The sequence below is a fragment of the Microtus oregoni genome, unplaced genomic scaffold (genome assembly GCF_018167655.1).
Source record: "Microtus oregoni isolate MIOR12 unplaced genomic scaffold, Mior012 000068F_ref0000429, whole genome shotgun sequence".
Lineage (NCBI taxonomy): Eukaryota > Metazoa > Chordata > Mammalia > Rodentia > Cricetidae > Microtus > Microtus oregoni.
Window position 1 is genome coordinate 8745287 of NW_024543975.1, and position 27440 is coordinate 8772726.

General features: G+C 42.2%; 1 protein-coding gene across 1 annotated transcript in view; it reads right to left on the bottom strand.

The window, feature by feature from the left end:
• LOC121440561 (intraflagellar transport-associated protein-like) overlaps window positions 1–27440 on the bottom strand; it is a 75629-nt gene that overhangs the window by 12585 nt on the left and 35604 nt on the right. The window contains exons 3-5 of the mRNA XM_041641305.1: window positions 13976–14133; window positions 12749–12820; window positions 11060–11126 (exon numbers count right to left, since the gene is read on the bottom strand). Coding sequence (XP_041497239.1) covers window positions 11060–11126; window positions 12749–12820; window positions 13976–14133 — 297 coding nt within the window. The remainder of the gene's footprint in view (window positions 1–11059; window positions 11127–12748; window positions 12821–13975; window positions 14134–27440) is intronic.

Sequence of the window (27440 nt, forward strand, 5' to 3'; positions counted from 1 at the left end):
CAATGACCCACTGTTGCTGTGGGATGATGTCTGTACCCTGTCAATTGTAATTTCATAAAATGCTGATTGGCCAGTAGCCAGGCAGGAAGTATAGGCAGGGCGACCAGGCAGGAAGTAGAGGTGGGGCAATGAGAATAGGAGAATTCTGGGAAGAGGAAAGACTCAGTCTGCAGTCATCACCCAGATGCAGAGGATACAGAATGTGAATGCCTTGCCGAAAAAGGTACCAAGCCACGTGGCAAACACAGTCAAGAATAATGGATTAATGTAAGATGTAAGACTTAATTAATAAGAAGCCTGAGCTACTAGGCCAACCAGTTTATGATTAATGTAGACCTCTGTGTGTTTATTTGAGACTAAATGGCTATGGGACCTTGTGGGACAGAGATAGCAGTCAACACACTGTTCTAGATAGTATCAATCTAACCCTTCCTCTGATAAAAACTAGAAAGGCCAAATAAACTTTAAAAATCAACTCTTGGAAAGCATTGGAGGGCTACTAAAGCAGCTTGTATCTTAAGAAGTTAAGATTCCCCAAAAAGGAAAGATTTGAGAAATATGTCTAAGGGTTCTTGTGGCTTTTTCAGCTCAAGACTTTTTTACTGGTTTGCAAGCAGAGGCTATAAAGTCAGGAAACTAAAAGGATTTAAGACATAATGTCGGGACTAGAGAGATGGTAGAGTGGGTTAAGAGCACTGGTTGCTCTTTCAGAGCACTGAAATTCATTTCCAAGCACCCACAGGGAGACTCATAATCATCTGTAACTCCAGTTCCAGGGCATCCAATGCCCTCTGTCAGCCTTGTGGGCAATGCACACACTGTGGTACAAAAATATGCCCACAGGCTAAACATCCATACACATAAAATTTTTTAAAATACACATCTTTTAAAAACTTTTTAAGTAAAAAGCGTAACAGAGCTGCAACAGGGCTATGAAGGCAGAAGGTTCTTGGAGCTCTGATGTGTCCTTACAGTGAAGAGTGCTAAATAGGGAAGCTCAGGGCTCATTCACAGTGTGTATAAAAAGTTACATATATGAGAAAACCCAACATACGACTCCCAACAGCGTGAACCTCACAGCAGAAACAGAAGGACTATCCAAAGAGTTTCTTCCCCCAACTTATCTGGTGAGGAAAACTCTTTCTTTCCTTGGACGGATTATGAAAAACACTAGAATTACCTTCCCTTTTCTATTCCCTTCTCAGGAAGAAGATGAAAATTTCTTTATGCAATAATAAGTTTGGGGGAGTAGTGTTTTTCTCTGGTTAACATGGCTTTTCAAATACACCTTCACAGATAATTAAGTCAGCAAATATAAAAACCAGAGTAGCAAGACGGCCACTGTAAAGCACACACACACAAAAAAGTTTCGTTTCTTATGTTTTTAGGAAGCAGTGAAGCCATCAAAGAATGATACTTTAAATTGGTTGGAACATGCCATTTTCTCCAAGCCTGGGACTCTCCTGTATACAGTTCCTTAAGCCACAGCATCTTAAACTGTGAGTTGCGACCCTATATAGAATCATATAACCAAATTTAGTACTAGTGAAAAGTTTGGCAAGATAAGAGGTTTCTTAAGACACAATGACCAGAAATTAAGCCAAATCCCAAGGTATTCCTGGCCCTCACCTGTGTTACAACATGCAACTTCACTGCAGCACTGGTCTGAACATACAGTGTGTACAGTAAATACCATACATGTCGTCAACCCAACAGTCCCCATGAACACTTCCCAAAACACCTCCACTCAGACTGCAGACCGCTAGATATTATGAACTGCAGTTTTCCTTACGCATATAAAGTTTTCAGTTCTTAAGGAACCATAATGGTTTAATTGTAGAAAACAAAAACGTTTAATAATTCCCTAGCATTAGTCCTCAACGTGTAAGCATCGGATCGGTTTACCGTTGCATTGGCCGCGCTAAGCTGGAATGGCTGACTTTAAAAACAGCTGTTTGAGCTTCAGGCTTGAATTTCATTTAAAAAAAATCCAAAAAGATTCTGACTTGGGATTAGAAGAGAACTTCCAACAAATTCTGAAATGGCCCTAAATATAATTCTGTCATTTTGTACTACATAGTTGTGGCAAGAAGAATTTGTAGCACTGGCAACTATAAAATCAAAACATCCATCTATCCTAAAAAATGTTGAAGATGTTCTGTATCCTTCAACATCAAATATTCACCCGAGATTTAAGTTTTTAAGTCATCCAAGCATATCTATCTCATTAATATAAAAATTTGTTTTTATCATTAATACATAGTAAAGTTATATGTATACCAAAAATCATTTTAAGATACCTTCTTTATGACTTTCATAACTTCAAGTGCATATACATAGAGCTGCACAAAATTTCCTTGTGTGAAAAGAAATCACAGGAGGAAAGGTTTCTAAAAAGCCCCCATTTTACACCATTCCTATGCTCGCCTGTCTCCCTCCTCCTCACCTCAGGCTCCTCTTTTAGTTAGTGGTTTTCACCCTGTAGGTCAGGTCTTAGAGGGCCTTCTCTGATTCCACATACAGATTTCAGTTCTCTTACCCTGTGTGCTCGTGAGATCCAGAACAATTTATAATTATATATGTGTACTCTATAGGTATTATCTAACTCCTACAAAAAATTATTAATCACATGAGGACAAAAGTTCGATGTGTTAGTCTTCAATTGCATGTCAGGAACAAACTACAGCTGTCAAATATTTGTTGAATAAGAATCACTGGTCACACCTCCAGCAGAAGCCTCCTATCCCACCATGGGCCAGTCCAGTTCCCTGAATCTAAGATAAGACTGCATCCTCCCACCTCCCACCCCACACCCCCACCTATATAAAATAACCCCAGCCATCCCTCCTCTCCCCATCACCCTGATACCCAAACCACACAGACTCAACAAAGAAAGAAAATGACAGAATATCTATCATCAACCTCGATGTCCCTCAACTGAATAATAGATTAAGAAAATGTGGTACATTTACACAATGGAGTATTACTAAACTTATAAAAACAAAAGACATCATGAAATCCACAGGCAAATGGATGGAACTGAAAAAATCATCCTGAGTGAGGTAACCCAGACCAAGAAAGACAAACATCATATGCACTTACTCATAAGTAGATATTAGCCATTACCTAAAGAAGAACCATGCAACAACCTAAAGACCCAGAGAAGCTAAATAAGAAGGGATCAAGGTGAAGACACTTGGATATACCTGGGAAAGGTAAACAGAATATATTTTGTAGGTGGCCTGGAGGTGAATGGGGATAGGAAGAGGAAAGATCAGGTTGGGGTAGACAAGGAGAGTACTGGAAGAGAGATGACTGGGACATTTAAGGGTGAGGTAGAAACTTAGTGCAATGGAAACTCCCTAGAATCTATAACAATGACTCTAGCTAAGACTCCTACTAAGAGGGGACTCATAGCCTGAACTGGTCATCTCCTGTAACCAGGAAAGATTTCTAGTGGAGGGACTGGGACACCAACCCAGCCGCATAACCTTCAACCTACAATGTGTCCCATCTACAAGATGTATTGGGATAAAGGTCGTGCAGAAATTGTGGGAGTGGTCATCAATGACTGGTCCAGCCTGAGACCCATACCATGAGAGTGAGCCCACTGGACACTGCCTGGAACACCAGAACCCAGAGCTAGATGGCCCAGAGACCTAGAATTGACCAAAATATGACTGGAAAAAAATGAAAAGTCAATGTAATGATGCCTATTGACATTCTGCTATTCTCATAGATTGGTGCCTAGTCTCATCGGAGAGGCTTCATCCAGTAACTGATGGGAACAGATGCAGAAGAGACCCACCCACAGCCAACCATTAGGCAAAGCTTGGGGAATTCTGCTGAAGAGGAGGAGGAAGGATTGTAGGAGGGACAAAGGACACCAAAAGAAAACTCACAGAATCAACAAACCTGGGTGCAGTCAGAGGCTGCTTGTCCATTTCCCGGCCGACCAGACCCAAAATAATCACACTGAAACTATATTATTACAACACTGCTTGGCCTATTCGCTCATGCTTCTTATTATCTTAAATTAACCTATTTCTATTAATCTGTGTATTGCCACATAGTTGTGGCCTACCAGTAAGGCTCTGTCTGATGTCTGGCCTCTGTCTCCTGCAGTGGCTAAATGGCATCTCTCTGACTCCACATACTCTCTCTATATATCTTTCCCAGCTTGGCTATATTCTGTTAAGCCACTGGCAAAAAGCAGTCTCTTTATTAACCAATGGCAATAAAACATATTCATACATGCAGAGGGCAATCCCACATCACCTGGGCTCACTGGGGCTCACAGACTCAACTGACAACCAAGGAGCCCACATGGGACTGACCTAGGTCCTCTGCATACATGCTACAGCTGTGTCGCTTGCTCTTCATGTGAGACTCCTGACAGCGGGAGCAGAGGCTGCCTCTGGCTCTTTGTCCAGCTTTTGGGACCCTTTTCCTCATACTGGGCTACCCTGTCCAGCCTTAATATGGGGGAGGTGCCTAGTCTTACTGCAACTTGATAATCCATGTTTGTTTGATATCTTGGAAAGCCTACCCTTTTCTGAATAGAAACAGAGGAGGAGTGGATGGAGGGAGCAGAGAGGGGGCAAAGGAGAGCTCCCTAAACCTGCTTAATGTTGCAGATTAATGATTTTTAAGTCACCAATGTCCTTGGAAATAAAAAACAAATAGGAACCCAATCCCTCAACCCTGCCAGACCCTACACATCCTTCTCCAGTGTCTAGGCAGGTAAATGCAGTCCTCACCCCTCACAAGGAAGCTCTGCAACAGATGGAGACCATTAAAGAAAACCACAACCATTGGAGTTATGAGTGGTGGAGCCCCGCCTCACTTCTACGAAACACTCACACACCTAAGGCTCAGGGAACAGTGCAGTAGAGGACACAGACAGAGTGCAGGAGCCAGAAAACCAGAGATTTTTTTTTCTTTTTTGATTTTTTTGGAGACACGGTTTCTCTGTAGCTTTTTGGTTCCTGTCCTGGAACTAGGTCTTGTAGACCAGGCTGGCCTCGAACTCACAGAGATCCGCCTGCCTCTGCCTCCCGAGTGCTGGGATTAAAGGCGTGCGCCACCATCGCCCGGCAGGACCAGAGATTTTAAGTGTGATGATGTCTGCTGGTAATGTCAGAAGCTATAGCCATAAAGTCTTAGCAACATAACTTCCTAACCTGAACAAGGACAACAGACATGTCAAAGTGGATGGGGGAAAAAACATGAGGCTTTGACCTACCCACACAAATAACTACAGCAATTCAAGAACGCTGAGAGCAGGATAGTCTTTTCCAGGGTGGAGCACACCAATGGTCAGCCCTTAAAATAGACATGCAAGTTGTTTGCTTAATGTATAACTTAATTATACACAAATATTGAGAAATATATATGCATACATATATATACATATATATGGAATAAAAAGAAGGACATGAACTTGGAAGACAGCAAGGAGGGTGTATGGGACTGTTTGGAAAAAGGAAAAGGAATAATTATAAGCTCAATAAAAATAAATCATTTTTTTATTTTCTAAAAAAATCAAACAGGGCTGCAAATGTTAAGCAGGAATCAGTGCCCATTCTCACCTAACACAGTGTAAATACACCCACTGTAGGAAACCTGTCTGTGCATGTGTGATTACAAGAACTGCACCTCCAAAGCCCAGTCTCTCAAGCCAGCTGCATGGAAACTGAGAGAGCAAAGGAAAAATGAACAGTATTCCTACTCTGCTGACCTCGATGCAATGACTGCAGCTATCCCAAATTATAATTGTGTTGTACAGCAATTTGAGCCATCTCGTCTGAGGCAGGGCAGTCACCAGGTTAACTATCCTATCTTAAATTCAAAAGAGGTAAAGGTGCTAACTGTAAGGACGCGACAGCCAGCCCTCACTGATGGCACTGTGCTTTTTCCTGCCCAGAAATGAACTGCTCTATTCCAGCCATTAGAATGCTCAGACCTGAGTAATAATTTACATAGGTCCCGTGTGATGACTAAAGAAACTTAATATGGAACCAGGCATCCCTTAAGAGCCATTGGCCTTTTGCTCTGGAATGCCTGGAAGATCCTAGTGGCCTGCAGGTGAGATAGAATAGGATAATGGGCTGTGAGGTAGTAACAGCTGCCTTTGCTTCTGTAAAACCTCATTGCTATGGAAAGGAGGATGAAATAGTCTTTTATCACTATATACAGAGAAGAAAAAGACAACTGAGGGGAGCAAAAACAATTTTCTTGCCCAGCTGTGAATTCTATTGCTGTTTGTAATGCATCTGCCCTTTCTGATATCTGCCCTTACCCACACCCTCTAACCACCACTTCTAGCATAGTATAAGGTAGCAGTTCTGCTAGGCAGGAGAGCTGGCCCCAGGGTCTTGAGACTAGAAGACGGGTCCTGCCCCTCACCAGTTGCAGCACTCAGACCAGCAGGCCCTGCACCTTGCCTGGATATCACAGTAGAGATGACCCCATTGGCAGGGGTGTGGGTGAACAGGCGTGAAGGCATGGAAGTGGGAGAGCTAGCCCCACAATCTGAGACACTGCAGTGTGGGTGAGGGAGTGATGGCACCCTCACCCCCAGGAGCCTTGGCTCCTACTGCTGCTACTACTACTCCTCGCCACCTACTGCAGGCAGGAAAGCTGGCCATGGGGCCACGAGAGTGGGAGAGCTGATCCTGCCCCTCACTGGCTACAGCACTGGGGAGAGCAGGCCCTGCACCTTGTCCAGGTAGCACAGTAGAGCTGACCCTGTTGCCAGGGGCACGGATGAGCTGTCCTATGGGTATGGGTGCAGGAGATCTCACCCTGCCCCCACTCATCCACCATGTAGTACACCGGTGAGGGAAAGATGCCCTCCCCATCCTACCCCCATCCCTTGTCACCTGTGGCAGGCAAGAGAGCAGGCCCCAGGGTCACAAGAGTAGGAGAGCTAGCTCTGCCCCTCATCAACTGCAGCACATAGGAGAGCAGGCTCTGCATCTTGTCTGAGCAGCACATTACAGCTGACCCTGTTGACAGGCACAGGTAAGCTGGCCCTGAGGGAATGACAGTGGGGTAGATGGCCCCACCCTCCCATCTGCCATGTAGTGGCATGAGCAGGGGAAAGATGACCCCCACCACCCCTTACCTACTATGGGACAATGGTCTTTACCCTGTAAAGATTTGTCACTTGTATTAGTTTGATAAAATGATGATTGGCTAGTAGCCAGGCAGGAAGTATAGACAGGGCGACCAGAATAGGAGAATTCTGGGAAGAGAAAAGGGTCAGTCTGCAGTCATCACCCAGACACAGAGGAAGCAAGATGAGAATTCCTCACTGATAAAAGTACCAAGCCATGTGGCTAACACAGACAAGAATTATGGACTAAGATATAAGAGTTAGTTAATAAGAAATCTGAGCTAACAGGCCAACCAGTTTATAATTGATATAAGCCTCTGTGTGTTTCTTTGGGACTGAATGGCTGTGGGACTGGGTGAGACAGAAAACTTCTGTCAACACTGGCCACTTATAGAAGGCAGGAGAACTGGCCTCGGGACCATGAGGGCAGGAGAGCTGTCCCTGGCCCTCACCAGCAGCAGCACTAGGAAGAGTGGATCCTGAACCTCACCTGGGCAACTCAGCTGATCCTGGTGGCATGGGTGTGAGTGAGCACCCAGATGGCATGAGAGCAGAACAGGCCCCACCCCTTGCTGCCTGCTGCATTAGGTGAGCTAGCAGGGCAATGCTGGAGAGTTAACCCTGGTGGTGAGGATGAAAGAGAACTGGAAGGCTAACCAACCCAGTTACCACCCAAGGCCAGAACCAGGGCTAACGGTTGGCCCAACCCAACATCCACCTCATCTATGAACTGTTGGAGCACATGAAGGGGCTGATCCTGCAGATGCAAAGCTGCAGGATCTCAGTGGCACAGGGCAGCAACAGGATATCCGAGAAAAGCGAGGGCCTAGTACTGGTAGCATAGCAGAAGCCAACGAACCCTTGCAAGTAAAGGCGTAAGGACTAAAGGGTACACTGTGCGGCTCACTCTGCAACATCACAGCTTCCACAGTGAGATTTTTTCTTTTAAATTTTATTTTACTGGGGAGGGTCTGCAAGGGCAGAGGGCAGATACAAAGGGACAGGAAGATGAATGGGATAGGAATGTGCAATGTGACATCCACAAAGAATCAATAAAAAGTTTTTTAAAAAGAATAAATTCATTTACTCTAAATTTGAATTGAGTCTAAGTCTCTGATTTCTCCAGTGGATTTGAACACCACGACACTAACATGATATCAAAAGAACAGAGGGTACCAAGCCTTATAATACCTGGGCTACACATATCAGTACATGGTGTTCATTCTGCCAAAAACTGGACTCTAAACTCTACTCCTTGGTTGCCAAAATAACAAGGCACACACTGGAAAAGCACGGTGCTCTTGAATCTTGAAGAATATTTATAAAGGTGAATACAGTGAACAAATAAAATCAGTGATAGAAAAAGCAATACAAAAACGTGTTTCCCTGTTGCCCCAGGCAAATCTGTTGCTTAAACAGTAACAACAGAATCTAATCAGTAAACCTCCCAGCTGCCAAAATTATAAAAGCAACTTGCCTATTTAAAAATGTCACATCTCCCATCTGATATAAATATTTGCCTTCTGCTTACATTCCTGAAGTGCAATACAAATTAGGCCACACACTGAAATTCACCTTGGCACAAAGTATTTAATTTCTTTCTTCCTTTCAAGTGACCCAGATTGTACATTATGAAAATTGGGAAACCTTGGTGGCTTTTGGTAATTAGAATAGATCACTGCAGACTGAACTGACTGCCAGCCATCAATTCACACATCATTTCACACAAGAGACAGTCTTAACTACTTCATTCAAGTCCACTGAGACTTGGTTCAGCCTCAGTAACTGTTTATACACAAATGGAAGACCTCCTGCTATCTAGTTTCTGGAAACATAATACTACTGAGATCTTTTTATTCATTTTTTAAAAGAAAGTAATAAACCAGGTGACTGAATAGCATACTTGGAAAATGTTTTTTAAAAAAATGGAACAAAAATTAGTAAAGGTCAATGTAAAAAAATATTAAATTTACTAGCCACATTGTTTTATTAGCTTATCATCTCTCCCTGATATACTTGCCTGGTGTTCAGCACTATTAAACAAAATAACTATTAGCATTAGTGATACACTTTCTAGGTTCTTGTTGTAAGCAATCCTGATCATCTTCCTATAAAGAAAGATGTTGGGGCTGGGACAATGTGACTCCCTAATTAACAGCTGTTATCCCATGTTACACTGGCAGCATTCACCACCTGATTTGAACACAGTCAGGTGAACTGCACTGATGATTATACGGGCTGTCTCAACCCTCTACAGACAGCTTGAGAAAAATCCACAATAGCCACACAACGAGCAGCTCCTGAAATACATTCACTCTCCAGCAAAACACTGTCAGTCTCACTGGAAGAGCCCGAGAGAGCTTTGAAGTCTGGAGGGCCAAGGCTCTCGGATACCCTCAGCCCTGGAGATACAAAACTGGCCCTGCCTAAGAGTCCTGGTACCCTAGGCCTATACAAGAATAGCTGAACCAACAAGTGGAGCAAAGGGACCCACTCATCAGAGCCAGCAGGAGAGTTACAATTCTAGAGGGTGCTACATGCTGCTGCTCCCTCCTGTCTGTGACTGCAGATCACTGCTATCAAATGCTAAAGGATATAAAAATCTGCTAAATACCACCACTCACAGAGATTCTCTTCAGATATGCAGTTTCTATTGGGAAGAGCAAAAGAACACCAAGCCACACGACCGGTGACAAGTACAGACCTTCTCACTGCAAGAAGGAAGTGAGAAACTGTACCACAATAATGCCCAATACAGGCACTCTCCTGCCCACCGATAACACTGATTTTACCTTGTAAATGTTTTGTACAGACAAGAACCAGTAGTCTCACAGTGTCAAGCTCAAACAATAGTGGAATGGCTAAAAATGCAGTGTATTTCTCTGAGGACTAAGGATGCTGAGCATTGCCTCAAGTGTCTTTCAGCCATTTAGATCCCTCTGTTGAGAGTTCTCTGTTTAGGTCTGTACTCCATTTTTTTTTATTGGATTATGTGTTCTTTTGATGACCAATTTCTTGAGTTCTTTGTATAATTTGGAGATCAGACCTCTGTCTGATGTGAGGTTAGTGAAGATCTTTACCCATTCTGTAGGCTGTCATTTTGTTTTGTTGACCGTGTCCTTTGCTTTACAGAAGCTTCTCAGTTTCAGGAGGTCCTATTGATTAATTGTTTCTCTCAGTGTCTGTGCTGCTGGGGCTATATTTAGGAAGTAGTCTCCTGTGCCAGTGCGTTCAAGTGTACTTCCCACTTTCTCTTGTCTTTTTCTACTTCCCATGTAGATTAGATCCATGTATGTCTCTCTTGAGGTCCTCTTTGTTGTCTAGGTTCCCTGGGATTGTGATTTGTAGGCTGGTTTTCTTGGCTTTATATCTAAAAGACACTTATGAGTGAATACATATGATATTTGTCTTGTGGGTCTGGGTTACATCACTCAATATGATGTTTTCTAGATCCATCCATTTGCCTCCAAATCTCAAGATGTCATTATTTTTTTCCTGCTATGCAGTACTCCATTATGTAAATGCACCACATTTTCCTTATCCATTCTTCAGTCAAGGGGCATCTAGGTTGTTTCCAGATGCTGGCTATGACAAAAAATGCTGCTATGAACATAGTGGAGCACATGTTCTTGTGGCACGATTATTTAACAGTTTAATTTATTCCAAATTTGAGGGAAAGGAAAGGGACAGCTCTATTTCACTTAGACCAAAGGTTTTATAAGATTGAAAGGGCTTTAAAAAAAAATTAAATAAATAAATAAATAAGGGCTTTAAAAACTGAGTAAAAGTTTTTCCTTTTCAAAAAGAAATTTCACAACTTCAGTTTTTCTTACATCAAGGGAGATAAGGTAAGGACTGCCAAAAATAACAAAGCAACATAAATCACTTGAAGTTTCCAAAACACGGTTACACAGTATGAAAAAGAGAGAGAGCACATACCCGTGTTCATCTGGGGCTCACTCTCTTCCTCCATGTCCAAATCTTCTAAGTCCAGGAAGTTGTCTACCTGCAAGAAGATTGAGATTATCTTGCATATTAGACACGAAGAAAGGCGATGTAGTCAGGGACCCATGCACACAGCTGCATCCTAGACCTGCTTTCCTGTGGCCTCTCCAGGCCCAGTTAAAAGCCCTTGTATGCATCTGCTTTCCCATCTGTAGGAGCACAACATTTGGAAGCCCAAGGTTTTAAAACGCAACAGCCTGCTCTCTACAGAGAAAGAGAAAACAGGCTGGGGTTTCTCGTGAGTGACTCTGTTTTAAATTTTCTTCCCAAAATTTTTAATACCACTATCAGAGGAAACAGCAGGCCCGGGGTTTGTGTGTTACTGCTTGTGAAGAAACCAGTGATGGAGGTGGTGGGCCACCGTCCTTCCGCACAGCATGCTCTCTGACAGCACTCTGGAGACCAGATAGAGGAAGCTAAAGAGAGCGGGAAGGAAAAGTCCATTCAAAACAAAATCTTGCTGCCAGGGAAATCACAGGAGAGGTGAGCAGGACAAAATATCAAGTGTTCTCTCTTTCAGGCAAATAAAAACTGAGAATTACTTCAAAGGTAAAAAGCCCAGCATATGACCTTCCCAGGACCAATAGCTGCATTTCAATGAAGAACTATTCCACATGAAACAGCGTTTCCCACCGCACAGTGACAATGAAGCATTTCAGGGGACTATCAAAGCGTGTAAATAAGAAAATGTTAGCACATGGCATAGAAAAAAGTCACAAGGTTGCTATCCGTTTTATGCTCATAACCTAAAGATAGACATAAAAAAATACCTTAAAGTTACAAACTGAGATTCCTTAACTGCATTCAAGGCAAGCTGTGTCTTTCGGTCCTGAACTGATTATGGACCATGCCCACCCCACAGAAAGCGAAAACGGTAGCTTCCATGCCTCTAACCTGGTAACAACAACTATTACTCAGCGGGCAAATGCAAAAGCAAAATTCACTTTCCATGTGACAGCTTCAATATTCATATTTGAGAATCAGTTACATTATAGCATCTTTCTTCTTAATGAGTATGCTAAAATTCCCTTCCCATGTGTTAAACCTTGGGGAAAAAAGATCCAAAACCCAGTCAAGCACAAACAGTTTAAGATGTTCCAACACCAATTTAAAAGAGAGAGAGAGAGAGAGAGAGACAGAGAGAGAGACAGAGAGACAGAGAGCCTTTCAAGACTAAAATCTGGTGAATCTCCAGTTTTGTTCAAAGAAAAGCAAGAGTCTAACGTTTGTCTATTGGTTTGTACAGAAGTTTGAATAAGAGCTGTCTCCCATAGACTCTAGTAATCGAATACTTGATGTCAGTTGTTGATGCTGCTTGCTAGGTTTAGGAGGCAAAGCCTTGCTGGAAGAAGTCTGTCACTGGAGGTGGGCTTTGTGACTGAAAAGCCTTGCTTTCTAGTTCACTCTCTGCTTCCAGCTTGTGGCTGAAGATGTGATTTCTTGGCTTCCTGCTGCCTGCTGCTTGTTATTGTGCCTCCCGCCATGACAGACTTTTATCTCTACACTCTTTCTTTCAAAGTTGCCTTGGTCATGGGGATTCATCACAGTAACAGACAAGTTGCTAATACAGTTCATTTGTTTATGTGCAGTCGTCCCAAGGCAGATAACTGGGTCTGGCTTTACCTTGACCTTTCCAGCCTGGGTCATGTCACCTTGAAGGGAGCTGCCAACTTGCTGGCCTTCATCAATCACTATCTGAAAGCACAGTAAGAACACAGTCAGGAAATAACAGTTTCTATTCCTAGCATTACCTGAAAGATTCTCTAAGCTACAGCAATGGTGCAGGAATAGGTTTCAGCAAGTCTAAGTGTAATTCTGGTACCCTAGGCTCCTCCAATATCTAGCAGGTGAGCACAAGCTTAAATCCAGCTTGTGTACAAAATAGACAGCTGCTCCACCTCCGAAGTCCTCCCCACAGTGAACCTCTGATACACAAATAGAGACTGCTTCTATAATGTTGTCAAGCTACAAGAGGACAGGGAAATATAAAAATTCTAGGCCTCCCTATATTTAGTATGATCTTAATCATCACCAGTAGAACGTGAATCATTTATGGAAGGCGACTCATATCTCATCTAGCATCACTAGAGGCAAGCTCTAAGAAAATGAATTATAGACCTCTGTTCTATATTTCTATCACAGAGACTTCTGACCCTTATAAAACCAAAATCAAGTATAAGTCTGTCCATAATATCACACAGAAAACACTTGCAAACAGAAAAAAGAAATTCAAATGACTTAAAAAATTAATCAAAGGCCAGGCGGTGGTGGCGCACGCCTTTAATCCCAGCACTTGGGAGGCAGAGGCAGGCGGATCTCTGAGTTCGAGGCCAGCCTGGTCTACAAGAGTTAGTTGCAGGACAGGCTCCAAAGCCACAGAGAAACCTTGTCTCAAAAAACAAAAACAAAAAATTAATCAAAACTCAGCGGCTTATAAAGATAACACTATGAATTATCATTCCTTGATAATTAATCATGATAGCCAAAGAGATGAATACTGTTGATGACATTTTGATGATTAGAAAACACCATCTAATACCTACAAGCCAAATCTGAGAAAAAGCAAGATAATGGCTTCTACTTTAACTCTAAATATGATAAGTTTAGGACAGGAAAAAGAAAGAAAAAAAAGAAGTAGAAAAGGGAACTCTCTTATTAAAAACAAAATATATAATTTTATAAAGCATTATGCATGGCAGATCCTTAAGAAGTTTTTACCAAAAACTGAGGATTATCAAACACTGGCATGTAATGACTTAATTCTCAACAAAGTGCTGTCACAATGGCTTCTTCTCCTAGGAAAAACACCCTCTTCTTCAAGTTGTTTCTATGAACATAAAACAGAAGTACCTGGTCATCTTCCGAGCATTCTGATGAAGTATGAGGAACGACAGCTCTATTTCTAAAATGATGATCATGTGATTCCTTTTTATGGGTCAATTTTTTAGTGGTAAATATATTTTCTGACAAATCAGTTCCACATGCTCCCCTTCTGGCCACATTATTCTCTGAAATGGTAAGTTATGAATTATTAAAAACAGCCACTGTCGTCAGATTGTTTCTTTTGTGTTTACTAAAAATCTTTTGTTCCCCCCTCCTCCTCAATAAAGAATACTTCTTAAAGCACTATGTAAGTAGAAGTTTCTTATAGCCATAACTACTCTTTTTTTTTTTTTTTTGGATTTTCGAGACAGGGTTTCTCCGTAGATTTTGGTTCCTGTCCTGGAACTAGCTCTTGTAGACCAGGCTGGCCTCGAACTCACAGAGATCCGCCTGCCTCTGCCTCCCGAGTGCTGGGATTAAAGGCGTGCACCACCACCACCCGGCCCATAACTACTCTTAAATACAGATAATACTCCTTCAACATCTGATGAATATTGTCTACTATATACCCAGCACTATATCTTACCATTGTTTAAAAGTCCAAGGAAGCACAATTTCCTCAAGATTATGAGACATTATTTGCCTCATTTTCCCTTAAATTTGGAATATTTTTCCTCATATGAAAGCAACATATGTATATTTTTAAAAGAGTATGAGAAAAAGAGCAAAATATGAAACTCATCCCTTTAGTTCTACACAGCAGAGTAACTAAACAAAATGTTTAGAAGCTATCTGTTCATTTCTTATGTATCCATGTACTTCTAAAACTCAAAATAGAACTCAAAATAAATACTATGGTTTGCCAGTAGTTTTGTTGTTATTGAATATTATTCTACATAATAGAGAACTCCACTATTGAAATGTAAGATAGTTTACTTAATCATTGTCCATTCTTCTTTTATTATTAATTTTTTTTCTAACCCAATAACAGATTCCCCTCCCTCCAGTCCTTCTCCCCAACCTTCCTTCTCTCCCTACCAGCTCCTCCTTTCTCTTCAGAAAAGGGCATGTCTTCTGCAGGATATCAACCAAACATGGCATATCAAGATGCAATAAGACTAGGCACCCCCTCTCCTATTAAGGCTGGAGAAGGCAGATCAGGAGGAGAAAGGGGTCCCAAAAGCAGGCAACAGAGTCAGAGACAGCCCTTGCTCCCACTGTTAAGAATCCCACATGAAGACCAAGCTACACACTGTAACGTATGTGCAGAGGGCCTAGGTCAGTCCTACGCAGGCTCCCTGGTTGTCAGTTCAGTCTCTGTGAACTCCTGTGAGCCTGGGTCAGTTGATTCTGTGGGTTTTCTCTTGGTGTCCTCCCTGGCTCCCACAATCCTTCCTCCCCCATTTCCACAGGATTCCCTGAGCTCCCCTAATATTTGGTGATGGGTCTTTGCATCTATTCCCAACAGTTGCTAGGCGAAGCCTCTCTGATGACAATTGAGTTAGGCATCAATCTATAAGAATAGCATAGTATAAAAAAAGAATAGCAGAATGTCAATAGGAATGATTTCATTGATTTTTTCACTAGACATATTTGGGTCTATCCTAGGACTCTGGGCTGTCCAGTTTCTAAGTTCTAGCCCTCCAGACAGTGCCAGGGGCGGACTCCCACTGTTGGTATGGGTCTTAAGCTGGACCAGCCTCAATGTCCATGTTTAACTATTTATAATTATAAGCAATACCTCTTGCTAGGTGGTGGTGGTGCATGCCTTTAATCCCAGCACTCAGAAGGCAGAGGCAATCAGATCTCTGAATTGGATGCCAGCCTACAAATGAGTCTACAGAATGAGTTCCAGGACAGCCAGAACTACATAGAGAAAACCTGTCTTTAAAAAAAAAAATATGCAATATCTCTGTGATACATTCATGTGCCGCACAGTAGTTCTGGCTTTTCCTTAGGATAAGAAAAGAACTTAAGTCCCAATGAGGAGCAGAAGGAGGGAGAACATGAGCAAAGAAGTCAGGACCACGAGGGGTGCACCCACCCACGGAGACAGTGGGGCTGATTTATTGGGAGCTCACCAAGCCCAGCTGGACTGTAACTGAAAAAGCATGGGATGAAACTGGACTCTCTGAATATGGTGGACAATGAGGGCTGCTGAGAAGCCAAGGACAATGGCACTGGGTTTTGATCCTACTTCATGTTCTAGCTTTGTGGGAGCCTAGCCAGTTTGGATGTTCACCTTCCTAGACCAGGATGGAGGGGGGAGGACTTTGGACTTTCCACAGGGCAGGGAACCCTGACTGCTCTTCAGACTGGAGAGGGAGGGGAAGAGGAGTGGGGGGAGGGGGAGAGAAGTGGGAGGAGGGGGAGGGAAATGGGAGGCTGGGAGGAGGCGGAAATTTTTTTTCAATAAATAAATAAATAAAAGAACTTAAGATTAATTCAAAATTAAGGGACTATGAAAATTCTATTGTGACACCATCAAGAGAATGTGGGGGAACAAAATAGAATAAGTCAGGTCAGAAATTATAGATCTAGATCTTGCATATTTCATTTGTGATATTATGAAAGAAATGAGCCAAACACTGAAGTGTGGAAGAAATATTACAATCAGAGGTGACTACTTGACTGACTGTCATCTACACTGAGGCAATAGCTTAAGATAAAAAGAAATATTTTACTATTAACATGATGGCTAATATTGACTGTCAACTTCAAGGCTCCAGGATCACTAGGAGACAAGTTTCCAGGCACACCTCTGAGGCATTATCAAGGTTGGCTTAAATGCAGCGGGAAGACTCAACCCTCAACTCAAGGAGCTGTCTGTGAACTGGGGTCTTGGACAGAATAAAAAGGACAAAGTACACTGAATACAGGTACTCGTGTTTCTCTGCTTCCTGGCTAAGAAACAGAGTGAGCAGCCACCTCAAACTCCGACCACCATCCATACCTTCCCTGCAATGACAGCCTTGACCTGCAGATTGAGCCAAAACAAACCTTCCCTCTTTCCTGAAGTTACTTTGTCAAGGAATTTTGTCATGCAAAGCAATGGGACAATTAACTAATACAATTAGCAATACTGAAATTAGAAAGGGTTTAAAGTCACTGAGTATTGGATGCTCTTTTCTGAGCATTTTATGAATCATTTCATTTAAATCTTCCAAAATCCCTAGAAGGCAGTCCTGTTTCTATCCCCAGTTTATAGAAGATAGTAACTCAGGACACTAGAAATTAAATAATTTATTAATTTAATTGTGTTCAAGGTAATGTAGCTGATAGGTAACAGCTGGGATCTGAACCTAAGTCTTCTGACTCTAAAACCTACACTGGCTACTGCTTTGCTACCCTGAGCAAAACAGTAAAATAACAAAGGAAGAGGTCCTCACTGAACAAAACAAAAAAGAAATGTAATAAGGAGAAGAGAGAGAAAATTTAAAGAAAAAAGTTTTCAACAGTCAAAGAAGAGTCAAGGCTTCAGGGATACATTGTATAAAAACATGTGTCAATCAGAAATACATATAGACATAGATATAGTAAAGGATTTAAAAACAGTCATATAATAGATATCAAGCCATCCCACCATCCCCAGTTGGGTAATCCTATGCCATACCCTTCACTAGACTATGATGAAATTGTCTCAGAGATGGAGGAATTATTTTATCTGTGACCTGAGATAGGTCTCTAAAAGTCTAGCACAGCAGAGCCACCATAGTTATTTCTTTTGAGATGTTACTTGCATGACATCAAAATCTGCCATTGTTGTGATGCTCACAGTTTGGTGAGGGGCCAGCTGGAACACTGTTGTCATAGTTTCAAAAAAGATGGCCTCCATAGTTTCATATATTTGATGCTTAGTCACTAGGGAGTGGAACTACTTGAGAAGGATCAGAAGATGTAGCCTTGTTACAGTAGGTGTGGCCTTGTTGGGGGAACTGTGTCACTGGGGGTGAGCTTTGATGTTTCAAAAGCCCACACCAGACCCAGTTTTTCTCTTTCTGCCTGCTCCCTATAGATCAGGATGTAAATCTCTCAGGTACTGCTCTGGCGCCATGCCTGTCTGCTTCCTATCATGATGATAATGAACCAACCCTCTGAAACTATAAACAAGCCCCCAGTTAAAGCCTTTCTTTTGTTTTGTTTTTGAGTTCCAGTGGTCGTGATGTCTCTTCACAGCAATTAAACAGTAACTAAGACAGAAGTTGGCACCAGGGCGTGGCATATTGCTGTGACAGGCCTGTGCAAGCTATTTTGTTGGAGGAAGATGAAAGATTTTTACACTTTGGGCTAGAAAAGCAGTTGCGTGCTTCTAAGCGGGGATTTATGGGCTAACCCGAGTAGCAGCATGGAAGACAGTGCTGCTGGGGGTAATGTGGACTGTGGGGATCCAGCTTAAGCAGTTTCAGAGAAGAAGAATATTATCAGCTGGCCTAGAGACCATTTTGGGGATATTCTGGCAAAGAATGTGGCTGGATTTTGTCCCTGTCCTAGAAATCTTCCTGAGGCGAAACTTGAAGAGTTTAGGATTAATGGCTTTTACAGAGAAGATTTCAGGACATACTAGTTCTTATGCAGATCTTCAGAGAAAAGAAACAAACAGGGCAAAGACAAGTACAGAACTTTAGTTGAGGGAAAGGGGGCACCAGGAAGTGTAACATGGAGCCAAGGCTTATGTTCAAGGAGATGAAAAGTTTAAAGAAAAGCTTGGTGCTGAATGGAATAAAGAGAGTGGTAACCTCAAAACAAGACCTCACCCAGCTGATTCTACAAAACTGTGGAACATCCTGATGATTTCCTAGTCCTAAACAACAGAAATCATGTGCAAATGTAATTCAAGGAGGTGCCCAGGTTATAGCCCCAACAAGCAACAGAACCTGGCAGCTTCTGCCACATGGTTCTGGATTTGGAGCCAAAAAGGATATAGGAACTGGCTTGTGGAATCTTTCTCTATTCTTAAGACTGGAGAGGGAGGGGGAGAGGAGTGGGGGGAGGGGGAGAAGGGTGGGAGGAGGGGGAGAAGGGTGGGAGGAGGGGGAGAAGGGTGGGAGGAGGGGAAGGGAAATGGGAGGCTGGGAGGAGGTGGAAACTTGTTTTTTGTTTATGTTTTTTTTTCTTCTTTTCGCAATAAAAAAAAAATTTAAAGTAAAAAAAAAAAAAAAAAGTCACTGCATGGAGGCCTGGAGAGGAGACTGCATGAAGCTCTAATGGTGAAGCCTGGATTGCCTTACAGATCCCAAGATACTGGAGATGCCAAAGCCATGGGATACCTGCCAAGGACAACTGCTAACAGGAGGTAGAACCAGCCCAAGAGAGCTATGTGTGTTGCAGTCAGCAAAGCTGGAAGGCAAGAGCCATCTAACAAACCCTTTAATATTAGACATGGAATTACAGAATTTAGAGTTTGCCCTGCTGGTTTTCAGTCTCGCTTGGTCCAGTATTTTCTCACTATGCTCCCTTACCTCCCTTGTTTGATTCTGAATACCCTATTAAAAGTAAAATTTCTCAAGAATTAACAACAAAATTTTGTTTGATTGTGTATATGGGTGCTTTGACTATATATAGGTCTATACATCTTTGCATGCCCGGTGACTGAGAAGGTCAGAAAAGGCATCAGATGCTCTGGGACTTGAGTTACTGGTGTTTTAGAGCCACCATGTGGGTGCTGATAATTGAACATGGGTCCTCCAGAAGAGAAGTCAGTGTTCTTAACTACTAAGCCATCTCTTTGACTCCTGTTTTTTCAAACCCTGAAATACCATTATAGAACAAAGTTAAGGTGACATAGCCTTGAGATAATAATTCACATCAAATGATTAATTTTCTCTTTTAAAAAAGAAAAGAAGGGTATATCCATATACTCTGAAACCAGCTCTCCATTACAGCCTACCTACCAGCAATTCCTCACCAGCCACTATTGGAAAGATGACCTCTGCCTTTGGTACCAACAAATTCTGGGCAAAGTCTCTGTTGCCAAGTGCAAGCGTTGGATGCCAAAGGTAGAAGAGCTCAAGAAGTGGGTAAGGTGCTAGGAGGGTGGCTAAAGACACTGCTGGGACAACAAACAAGAGATCAGTTTAGTCTCCTAGACCTCTTCCATCTTAGAGTCGGGCTCCCCATGGTTCTCAAGGTAACAGTTAGTAGTGTGGAGGGACATGGTGATGCTCAGAAACAAGATAAGCTACTGAGGGATGGGCAGATGCCTCAGGCTCCATCAGAGTCAGGAGAGATGGCTTCCTGTGGCTCCTACCATTCCTCAGCACACTGATGGCAATAAAAGGAACAGTTTCCATCCTCCAAAATATCTTAAAGTCAAACAAACCTAAATTGGTATTTACCAAGAAAATTGTGCACACCCAACCCAACACTGCTAAACTAATCAATCGGCTTAAATACTTGAAAAGCACAGTGGATCAGGAAAGGGACATTCTTCAATGACAGGTTATATACGTTGTCGGATCAATTCCCAATTAAATGCCCAGGGTACCTGATAGGTCACCAGATGAAACTCCTTTGAAATACAGTGAAGGCCAAGCTCCTGATGCTGTTATTGAATTACTGATAATAGCCTCAGATCCAACAAAAACTCTACTCTTTTAAAGTCCACCCTCTTGTAAATGTGAAGTTCTTATCTTTAAAACACCAAAGATTCAGAAAAGTATGCCCTCTCCGTGATTAAACTCAAGTTAAAAATGCTGTCCTAAACCTTGAAATTAGTATCACAAGCCTATGTATTATGACCCCAAAAAGGCACAAAAAGTGTTCTTGCATACAAGGATTTTATTGGTTTTTAAACCTAGTAAATAATAAATCTCTTGGCAGAATGAAATGAGAACAAAGTTCCTTTTCAATATGATAATGTCAAAATGGCAGATGCTGGCACAGCCCAGACTTGGAAGTGGCCAGCAGCCTGATTAGACCAGATGCTGCTTCCCAGAGTGAGCCTAGTGGCGATGCACTCGTGCCGCCCGACTGTTCATCTCTGCTGCTTCTGCTTTCCATCAGAGTCCTGGCTCCCCTTTCATCTCATCCCTAATGCTCCGCATAATACAGTGAGGAAACCTAACACAGTGTCTCCGCGAACACACAGGTTTCAGAGACCCGAAAGAGCATTTCTTTGGGCATTTCTGAGTCAAACTTCAATAAAGATGAGAAAAACTTTTTTTTCTAAAGGTTTTCACAGATTTCATTATTCTGAAGTGATGGAATTTCAATTTCCTTTTGATACCAAACAGATAAGCTTCCAACAGGTCAGGCTTACAAGACCATCTACACCTTCAATGTCTAACTAAATTCAGACCAGAGAGAAATGTCACACTCCTTGAAAAAGTGGAAAGCTGGGATGCCAAGGTAAATTACACTTTACAAGGTAAAGCACATGTTGATTACACCTTCCAGGTAAAAGCAATTATTTGGGGACAGCTCATTTTTGAGGGAAACTCTTATAAAAAAAAATCAAATTCTTCTATCCAAAAGCCAGAGCAGTGTCTGTGTACGGAAAAGCATTCCCCCAGATCAGCACAAGCTGCGTCGGAATCGAAGATCAAATCCTGCCAGCCACCTCGAAGTACCGCTTCTTCTGCAGTGAGGCCAACAGCAATATAAATCAAGTGCACATTCTCAGTCACAACAAGATGCTGGAAGCAAAGAAAACCCGAAGTGGGGAATGTTCTGTGCGACACTGGGCAGCTACAAACACCCTTCTGCAAAGAGAACAGGGGAGAAGCAATCAAGCTTGTAACAAGGTTGGGTACTGGGAAAGTGAGGTGATTTTCACATTACACTCTGAGTCCAAGGCAATGTTCCTCTGGACAATAATACAGTCTCCTGATCTGTCCGGCCAAACCACTCCACACCACTGCTTTTCACTCGCATGCTTTGCTTCATACCTGGCCTCCCCGGGAGCCATAGTCATTAGGATTAAATAAGCAATTTAAAAACCAATCAATCATTAAATCAGAATAAATTCAAAGCAGCTAAATTCGGCACACCAGTGTTTTCTCTAAATTCCCTTTGCAGTGCTCTGAATTCCAACTGTTTCGTGTTCTCTGTCTGAAAGGGCACAAGGAGGGGAAGACTATCACAGCCTGGCCAGTCACGAATAATTGTGCTTCCCCTGAGGCTGGCTGATAATTGACTCATTATTCACAGCCATAGCTATCAACCTGCCAAGGCACAAATACATAAGCCTGGGGTGGGGGTGGGGGATACATATATATGTGTGTCAAAAGCCCCAGATGAGAGACACTGTAGCACTAAGACGAAATTTCAGAAATGTCCAGTGCTAAGCACACCTAGTGAGAAGAAAATGTGGAGCGAGTGTTAGGTTGCTAAAATTCTATTGTTTATGTTCAAGAGAAAGATCTGCTATTAGTAGGGTCCTGAAGATGAAAAAGTCCAAAAGTGACATTCTGGGCATCTACTATGCACAAGACAAGAAAGACAACTAAGGCGCAGTCCCTGCCTTTACGGAGTAGCCAGGCTAGGAGGTTAAGTCACGTATGCAAAGCACCCATGAGAAGAAAGGCATCTGTGACAAACCACACAGGAGAGGCACAAAGTCAGAGCCTGGCAAATGGTAATTGGCTTTGGAATCATGAAAAGTTTCACTAGAAATCAGCAGTGTGAGGTGGGCATTGGAGGAAGTTGATGAGTTCAGCAGGCTTATGTATTCCACGGGGGTTGGGAGGTGGTGAAATAGTGAGGCCTCCAAAGCCAGACAGCCAGGGCCTGCGGCAGAGCAGTGAATCTTCCAGCAAGACTGTCATACACCTTCTGTGACCTGTGAACAGGGTATATTTAGAGAGCTCAAATAAACCTCTGCACTTGACAAGGGAGTCGGTCACAGTCCAGCTGTGCTCTGCAGAGGGACACAGAGTAGAGTGAACAGGTTAGGTCGTGGAGGCAGGAGAGTCACATGATGGGTAACGCGCACACTGTATTGTCTTCCGTGCAACACAGGGGAGAAGTAAAAGAAGCTACAGAAGAAGCAGAGGTTTAAGAGAGAAAAAAATAAGCCTGCAAAGTGAGTTCTTTGTGTGTTTCTAAAACAGAAATAAGGTACCATCTCCCACTGGTTACATTTCCTCCCTCTAGATATCACAGAATATATGCTCCTTATCTTCCCATGGCCGTCTGTCCACACCAGTGTTTTACATTCCAATCAGCATGCCCTTGGTAACTTGCTCTTAGTCTCTGTGATGGAAGATATAGATAATACGGTGTGCTTGTAACCTGTCAGTGAACTAGAATGTGGTGCAGAGGCCACACACGCACCCCTGACAAGCTGAGATATTCTTCCCAACAGGTTTAGTCAGGATCACAGAATCATAACACATTTCACCATGCAAGCAGATACATTATCTGGATGTTGCTTCCTACAGATTTGGTCTCCATTCGGGTGAAAGCTTCTGGTGACAGTGTCTACAGGTGACAGCATCTACAGGTGACAGTGTCTACAGGTGACAGCATCTACAGGTGACAGCATCTATAGGTGACAGTGTCTACAGGTGACAGTGTCTAGAAACAACAGCATCTACAGGTGACTATGTCTACAAGTGACAGCATCTACAGACGACAGTGTCTACAGACGACAGTGTCTACAGGTGACAGAGTCTACAGACGACAGTGTCTACAGGTGACAGAGTCTACAGACAACAGTGTCTACAGGCGAAAGCATCTACAGATGACAGTGTCTACAGGTGACAGCGTCTACAGGTGACAGCGTCTACAGGTGACAGTGTCTGTCTACAGGTGACAGTGTCTACAGGTGACAGTGTCTACAGGTCTAGAAACAACAGCATCTACAGGTGACTGTGTCTACAGGTGACAGCATCTACAGACGACAGTGTCTACAGGTGACAGAGTCTACAGACGACAGTGTCTACAGGTGACAGAGTCTACAGACAACAGTGTCTACAGGCGAAAGCATCTACAGATGACAGTGTCTACAGGTGACAGTGTCTACAGGTGACAGCGTCTACAGGTGACAGCATCTACAGGTGACAGCGTCTACAGGTGACAGCGTCTACAGGTGACAGTGTCTGTCTACAGGTGACAGTGTCTACAGGTGACAGTGTCTACAGGTCTAGAAACAACAGCATCTACAGGTGACAGTGTCTACAGGCGACTGCATCTACAGGTGACAGTGGCTGTCTACAGGTGACAGTGTCTACAGGTCACAGTGTCTGTCTACAGGTCACAGTGTCTGTCTACAGGTCACAGTGTCTACGGGTGGCAGTGTCTGTCTACAAGCAACAGTGTCTGTCTAGAGGTGACAGTGTCTACAGAAGGTAGACTCTATGGTATCTGAGAAGTTCATTTGTTGAACACACAGTCCATTTGTATTAATTGTTCAGATTAGCATACAAAGTGTTAAGTTCCATTCTGGTACTGTTCTTATCGCTATGAAATGACTAAGTTAATGTATAGTTTATTCCCTTGGTACGAAATGTTCACACACAAGCTAGACTCTTCTGGTGCTTAAGCTAAACCCATGGTATCATACGGTGAAGAATTCAGAGTAGGAATCCAAGTGTTCATGAGAAACATCCGGACCTCTCCACAGATTTATCCAGTAGTAACTTATGTACCATCAAATCCATTCAATTTAGCACAGTATCCAATAATTTCTAGTAAATATGTAGACATGTAACAATCACTGCCACTCAATTTTTTGTTTTTTATCACCCCAAAAAGGTGCCTAGTGTCACTCTGAAGACTCCTCCCCCATTACCAACCCTAACAACAGACAGAAGTTCATACAATTTTTGTTCCTACTGGTTCATATTTACTAGACATGCCATTAAAGTGGTAAACACATAATTTCTCTTCTTTAGTATGACAATGAGATGCAGTCATATTGCATAATCACACAAGGTAAATAAAACTGAATTATTAAGGATTGCAATGGAAAGAGATGAACTCACAAATACAGAGAAGGGCAGAAGCCATTGCCGTCCTAGATCTTGCTTCACGCTGAGCAAGAGCCAGAGCAAGAGGAAGAGAACGCCTTCTCTTGCAGCTATCAGTGGACACAGAGCACTTCAAAACACACCCAAAGGGCCGGTCCCCCAAAAGCTAATTGGCTGCATGGATTCCCACAACACAGCCATGTCATGGTATATACCAGTATTTCTCTCCTTTTATTGTCAAATAATCTTCCACTGTGTCTTGCTTCTCCCTTCACCTAATAATGGACATTGGGATTGTCTCCACGATTACAATACAGCATTTTCTCCATGGACCAGCATCACTAATCCAGTTCCGTACAGTGTGAAACATAATGAAATCAAACCAACAGATAACTACACTCGCAGCTGCCTTCCACATCAGATGAGAGATGTGTGTGTTTCCTGAGGCTATGACTCTCCAGGCACTTTATACTATCACCATAGATGCAGAATTGGGACTGCATCACATGGCCCTGTTTTCTTTGAGTTTACAGAAAATTCTCAGAAATTTCCTTTATAATTTGTTAACTGTTTATGTCTTCCTACTCATGTATAAACCTAAACAGAGCAAGGCACTCACTTTCAAGAACTCACTCATGGTTCATGGAAGGGAAAATCCTCTCTTCAAAGAATCTGAAACAAGACTGGGAAGTAGACTAATAGTCAACTCTCAACAGCAAATCCTCACTGGCTGCTGGGCTGCAGGGTGGACAGAAGGTTGGGAAGGTTATAAGGCACAGCAAGGACATAATATTTACATATCTCTCAGCTAGCATTTCATCTAATTTTTTTTCCAAAAATAATGATTAAATATGTGGGAAAAGGTTTCACTAAAAAGGCAGTAACATCTCTTCTATTTCCTTGAAATTTTCACTTGGTTGATGCTATAAATTTTGCTTATCTCTGAACTAGCATTTTCAGATATGTTTCCAAAGACCATAAATAAGAAATTTACAAAAAGGTAGACAGAAAGAGAAAAGTAAGGGAGGGAAAGAAGGGGGCAGAGGGAAGAGGAGGGGAAGAGAGGAGAGGAGGGGAAGGGAGAAGAGAAAGAGAAGATGAGAGAGGGGAGAGAAGAGGAGGCCAAGAAAGGCTAAATCTTGATGAGGGCCTATGGCCATCTATCTGTGAAGGCCTGCCTCTACTTACATGTCTTCTGACCTTCACCTTCACACCTCTGACTTTTGTTCACATCGTACAAGGCACCCTGGCATTTTCAAAGTGCCTAAGTCAAGCCAATGGCTCATCACTGGCTCCCCTGGACTTTAAACATTTCAGGCTTAACTCCCTCTCTTTCTAGTCTCTAACAGATGGAATTATATTAATTGTTTTGTATCTATTTCCCCTTTCTAGAAGGCAAATTTCTCTGAAGGCAATAATTTTTATCACTTTTGTTCACTTTAATGAACAGAACTTAGCAATAAGTTTTATCACTTTTGTTCACTTTAATGAACAGAACTTAGCAAAATGATGATGGCAAAACAAACAATGGCACACTCATACAGCTGAATTCTGTGTAGCCATCCAGCACTGTTAAATAATATTTATTAGGATAGGAAGATATTCATAATATAATGTCATTTTTACAAAGCAAGTTTCAACAAGATTATATACAATATGATCTAGTTTCTATAAAATTACAATAAATTTGTCAAATATATAAATGAAGGAAAACAATAGGCTGAGCCTTTAACTATAATTTAGGCATCATAAGTAAAAATAAATATGCATTTATGTATAGTATATGTATGTAATACTAATAAATCTATTCCATAGAAATTACTATGTATATATATATGTATATATATTTTTTTTCTGATAATAAAAGTGAAACTCAGAGTGTGCAACCAAGCAACTTTCCCAGGACTACCCAATTAGATAGTAATAAAGCTTGTATTCAAACATCCTGATTATCTGCAACTCACCTGTTCTTAAATAATGATTGGATATGTAAGTACATATTAATAAGTATAGAAAATTCAAAAAAGATACATACTGTCATGGTTTCTAAGACATACGGTTTTTTAATTTAATAGTTTAATATAGTTTTGCCTGTATGAAACAGATACCTAGGTTATTAACTACCTAAATGAGATCAAAGTTTATTTTCTACTCCCATACTATATAAATGTATACAATCAGGGGCTAATATGGATGCTATGCTACACAAAGTTATTCTAGACCCCACCTTCCTAAGAACTCCTTCCAGCTCCTACTCAGCTACCTCTAGAGTACCACCCTCTCCACATGGTCCAGCATGACACACCACCACATCTCTGTGCAAAGGACAAGGGTAGGGTGAAGGAGAAGGTGCAAACACACTTAAAACTACCCATTACTAGTTAAAGTGCAAGGCACACGCCTTTAATCCTGGCACTCTAGAAGCACAGACAAGCAGATCTCTGGAAACTTGAGGCCAACTTAGTCTACATAGTGAGTTCCAGGCCAGTCAGGACTACATAGTAAGAACCTGTCTCATAGACAGACAGACAGACAGACAGACAGACAGATAGATAGATAGACAAATAAATAAATAAATGTTT